The sequence below is a fragment of the Pelophylax lessonae genome (genome assembly GCF_965119305.1).
Source record: "Pelophylax lessonae genome assembly, chromosome: 6".
Taxonomy (NCBI): domain Eukaryota; kingdom Metazoa; phylum Chordata; class Amphibia; order Anura; family Ranidae; genus Pelophylax; species Pelophylax lessonae.
Genome location: NC_138773.1, coordinates 60,954,343 through 60,959,730, shown reverse-complemented (window position 1 = coordinate 60,959,730; position 5,388 = coordinate 60,954,343). Strand labels below are relative to the sequence as shown.

Here is a 5,388-nt window from a genome sequence, read left to right as displayed (position 1 = left end):
AATCTCCTGTATTCTTCATATGTCTGGGCTATGGGGTAGAGTGACAAGACGGAAGCATTTTCTTACCAAGAAAAACATCTAAGCCTGGCTAAATTTTGCAAAAACACATCTGAAATCTCCCAAAAGCATGTGGGAAAATGTGTTCTGGTCTGATGAAACCAAGGTCGATCTTTTTGGCCACCATTCCAAAAGATGTTTGCTGCAAAAACAACACTGCACATCACCAAAAGAACACCATGCTCTTTTCTTTTTTTTTTTTTTAATAAGTTATCACGTTCCCTCTGTTCTCAGTTGCATTAGAGCTGGGGGGAGGAGAAGCACACTGAGCTTCCCAGTGAATGGCTGTGCAGGGGGGCGCTGGTGTATGTGTGTGTGTGTCAGGACAAGTCTGATAATTGGAGGAGAATGCACTGGGTTCCCAGCATAACTAGAGAACTGACCACGGTGTGTTCTGCTTAGTAAGGCCAGTTTTTGATAGGAAAGCAAGGGGACAAGCAGGAACACCAGGGATTCACACAAAGGAAGCAATACAAAGAGAACAGAATACTTTCTCATACAAGTACATGGTACAGCAGGCACATATCGGGAATATAAAGTGTCGGGGTAACAAATGTTTAACCGGTTGCCGACCAGCCGTACTTTTACTGCAGCAGGTTAGGTCTGTCTCGCGAAACGACGTACCTGTATGTCGCTTCGTGAGACAGCTAGTGTAGGCGCACACGCTGATTGGCCATAGGGGGAGCCAATCAGCATGTCTGGTGGATGCGATGTCTGCTCGGCACCCGCGATCGATCCCCGTGGAGACAGAACGATGTAAACACAGCAGACCTCTGTTCTGTCAGTGATGAACATAGGGATCCTGTGTTCCTCCTATTGAGGAACACAGGTCTCTGTTTATCCAGCAAGCCCACCCCCCCCATAGTTAGAAAGCACCCCCTAGGGACACACTTAACCCTTTGATTGCCCCTGGTGTTAACCCCTTCCCTGCCAGTGTTTTAGCACAGTAACAGTGCATATTTTTAGCACTGCTTACTGTAGTAATGTCACTGGTACCCCCCAAAAGTGTCCGATCTGTCCACCACAATGTCAGTCTCGCTAAAAATCACTGATGGCTGCCATTACTAGAAAAAAATGACAAATCTTTCCCCTAGCTTGTGGACGCGATAACCAATCAAAATACACATATTGGGATTTTCTTTTTTTGCCAAAAAAATGTGGCAGAATACATATGCCTAAAATGAAAAAAAAATTGATTTTTAATTTTTTTTTTTATTGGGAATGAAATATAATATATATTTTTTTCAGAATTTATCAAATATCACAAAAAGCTATTTGTGGGGGGTGGGGGGACGATATCAATCTTATTTGGGTACAGCGTCGCACGACCACACAATTGTAAGTTAAAGTAATGCAGAGCTGTATCGGAAAAAATAGCCTGGTCATTAAGGGGGTAAAACCTTCCGGTCCAGAAGGGGTTAAACATGGGCTGTGACCATCCATGTTTTTAATGCTTCCCCTATAAGATGCATCGCACTCTACCAGTTTTTCAAAAATACCTTCAACGAAAAATGCCATTTCCTGCCTGACATATGAGCAGCTAAAAAATAAAATACTGATTACATAGACCCAAATCCATTCAAATAATCACTTTTATTTTCCTCATGCTATGCCCTAGTTGGAGTGTGTTCAGATGTTGGAGTGACATTTCTATATCTAGGTACACTTTGGTAGCTTGAGTGACATCTGATAAACTGGGCCTAGTCAAGATCTCCTACTCTACCATCATGGCCAGTCCTAAGAAAGGAGGGTTGTGTATCAACCAAGCAAGCTAAAATTCTAGAAGTAAAATACACAATAAATTGCACACACTGTCAGCCTATTGTGCTGACATATAGGTAAAGAACTTGTTTGCCAGCTCATGTGGGTTAGATTACAGGTATGTAAACTAGTGTTTAGCCATATTAGCCCTACTACCCAAAGATTCCCAGTAGCCTTTTACTTCCCCTAAAGTAAAGCCAAAACTCCCCCCCCCCCCCCCCCCTCCTGGTTAAGGCTGATGTGCGAATTGAATGTGGTTTCCCCGCATCCATTTCGGAAGACAGTGTGACTGGCTCTCAATGGAGCTGGTTCACACAGGTCCCGGGCGGCAGCAGAGAAGATTGCAAAAAGGTCCTGTGTGTGTTTGGGTCCGGTTCAGGTGCAAAATTCAGACAAAAATTTGGATCTGAACCGGTGAACAGACACACGCCGAACCCCAGGGACAAACCTGTGGCTGCATATATGGTAACCCGGCCTGAGGCTTGGTGATAATGGTAAACAGGACAGTGTGGATCTATAACAGGCGCACAGATGGCAACAAAAACTGACAGGCGTTCAAATCGATTTCCACTCTATCCAAAACATGGAAAAAAAAAAATTGTATTTAGTTTTACTTCAAGAACCCTTTCACAGTGATCCATTCGTTTGATTTACAATGGAAGGCGCCTTTTTGGTGTTGCTTTTGAAAAACTGCACCAAAGATGTAAGCACACCTGCAGTAACATAGGATTTAATAGGTAATCGCTATGTGCTTTTGTTGCCCTGGAAAAGTGTGAAAAGGGGCTTAAATGATAAGTTCACCTTTAGGAAGGTTACATGCCCCAATGCTGCCCGATCCCCGCACTCTGACAGGAGTACAGGGAGAAGTTTCCCATACCAGCTGTCACTTTTTAAAACAGCAAGGCTGTGCGGGGCATCACCACTACAGCCGCATCATTCATTCACACAGCTCTGTGCTGGGAAGCCCCATGGTAGTTCATTGATTCTTCCTGTCAGATTGTATCTGCTTGCCTGTACGGGCACACAGATCTGCTGGCTGATCACTGGTGCAATGCTCTACAAGCTAAAAAGAATAAATATAATAATGCACATTTTTTGCAGAGGGGAAAAAAAAAAAAAAAAAATTTTTTTTCCTCTAAAAAGTGAACTTATCCTCTAAGTTACCTTATACACAGTATTGCCAATCTGAAAAAGATCTGCGGTAGATCACATTCCAGAGGTCTTTGACATGTGGCTCAAAGATATGTCATTAACCATCTCCATTCTGTGTATGAATAAAAAAAATGGATGCCTAACAAAGGCTTCATAGTAAATTCTTCCAGAGAACTCTTAAAAGTGGTTTGTTAACCCACTGTGACAGGGCCGAGATTCCCCCCTGCTGACGTCCGTTGGGACGGAAGGAGGAGAGAGTCGGCCGGTCACGTGAGCACTGCTCTGAAATCAGATATAGATGGCATTTTGTTTTTAATAAATTACAGAGACAGGAGTACCTGTTATTAGGAAACACACAGGATTATATAGGACAATAAAAGTAATTTCAGCAGCTGGATGGGAGGGGGAGGGCACTGACACAGGAGAGGGGAGGGGGCAGAGCGGTGGATGACGGAGGCACGTAAACGGACCACGGTGTCAGGGCTCAGCAGCCATGATTAACCGTGGTCAGTCTACAAAGGGGAGGGCAGGGCAGGGCAGGATCAGCCAGGTTTTGTTTTTTTTTTTAGGAGATAGAAGGGTCCAAATTAAACAGCACAAGCACTGTGCAACATGCTTTAAAAAGGAACAGGATTTTTTTTCCAGGGCAACAAACACTTTAAATCTATTTCCAACTAGATGGACAAGTTTAAACTCATGTTGCCTTGTGTGATCAAAGAGCTTATAATTTCTAACTAGTCTGGTTTTAAAAATGTCCCTTTCTATTAAAATGTGTCAGTTCTAATTAATGAACTCTTCCCTGATCCATCTTCCTAGAGGGGGCGGCTTTCTGTTGAAAAAAGTGCATTAAAAATGCATTTCTGGGTGCCTGACTTCCAGCATGCATCTGTTAAACATGGACATGCAACTCAAAAACACAATCGTGGTCTTACACACATTGTTCCTTTCATCTCAAATCAGGAGGTGCAGTTTTGAAAAGTGGAAGGGGTTTACAAAATGCACTGCTCCTGCAACACAGTGGTAAGAAAAAAATTCCATAGGACCATTTTTCTTGCATTTGTAGAAAGACTAGCATTCACAGGCTACCTTCTGTGTTAACACGACCTATTCACATTTAGCACTGCGTTACACAACACATTTTGAATGGGCTGCAAACACCACAACACAGCCAAAAAGAGAAAAGCATTGGCATTGCCTGCCACTACATTAATGCTTTGGGGTGCCCAATCAGAATGAATAGCAATGCAATACAAGTGTTACTGCAATACATAATGGAATGGTATGCAGACAGGTTTAAGAACTAAGGCTACTGTCATCAAGCACCAGGTCCCAGGATTGTGCACAATAGCTTGTTACAGTTTTAGTCAATATATCTTAATGTGAAAGTTAGCAAGCTATTGAAAACACAAACTTTTTCCGGCGAGTACCGATACCTTTGTGTGCCATTTGAGCCCATACAAAATGAATGGGCTAAAATTGCACTGCAAACAATCGAATTGCGTTTTGAACACGAGTACTCGTGAAAAAACTCTGTATCGGCTCAACCCCAACATGAATCAAAATTCCAGCTGCTATATTGTATAATAAAGAAGCCAATGTCAATGTAGCAATCTACAGATCTTTTATTACAGGGTTAAATGTTCCATTCTGAAACACAAGACATACGACAAGACTGTTTATAGGACGGGATTCGTTTTATTTAGGCCTGAGCTGCAGCCTTCCGCTCTTCAATCATCCTCTCCTTCTGCTTCATTAGGCATTTCCTAGCATTGCCATTGGCTCCAAGGTAATCATCTGTAAACCAATATAAATTAGAGTTATTACAGGAAGCCAGCTTAAAATACAATTATAACAGTGTTTTAGTTTCACATATATGACGAGCTGACCAAAAATGCCAAAATGAACCCCTTGTGGTCATTTCTACACTTGCTACAAAACAAATGTAGGTATAGTTTTGCAGGTCCATGATCAGGCCTGGTTTGCTGCCCCCCCCCCCCCCCCATGGTTTTTCCATGTAACTTAACTTTTTGCTCCCTTTCGATCGGATTATATAGTATATAAACTGAAAGGTTTGCTATACCTGTTCAATGCAAAAAAATTAAATTTGTGCCTGCCATAACATCTCATACACACTGTTGAACTGTCATCAGTTAGAACTGGGCAGGGCTAAGGTATTGGGGGTGGGTTTTATAATTATGATACAATTCCTGTCCTAGCACACAGAGTGTTGTCACCCTAAGACAGAAAGTGTGTTACCAATAGGATTGCCGGGTGAAAAAAAATACTTTATGTAGCCACCCCATCTAATACCTGATAAAGCTCCAATATACATACAATTTATGTTCTTGGGTTTAGATAGTTTCCCAAAATTCATTGCCTATCACAAATAACTGAACAGACAAGGAGTCACTGCTCAAG

At 42.2% G+C, this 5,388-nt stretch overlaps 1 protein-coding gene across 1 annotated transcript in view; it reads right to left on the bottom strand.

Moving 5' to 3' along the window:
* Positions 1-4,568: 4,568 nt before the first annotated feature.
* The window catches only part of NDUFB10 (NADH:ubiquinone oxidoreductase subunit B10), a 12,157-nt gene continuing 11,337 nt past the window's right edge, over positions 4,569-5,388 (bottom strand). The window contains exon 4 of the mRNA XM_082261847.1: positions 4,569-4,764. Coding sequence (XP_082117973.1) covers positions 4,670-4,764 — 95 coding nt within the window. The 3' untranslated portion in view covers positions 4,569-4,669. The remainder of the gene's footprint in view (positions 4,765-5,388) is intronic.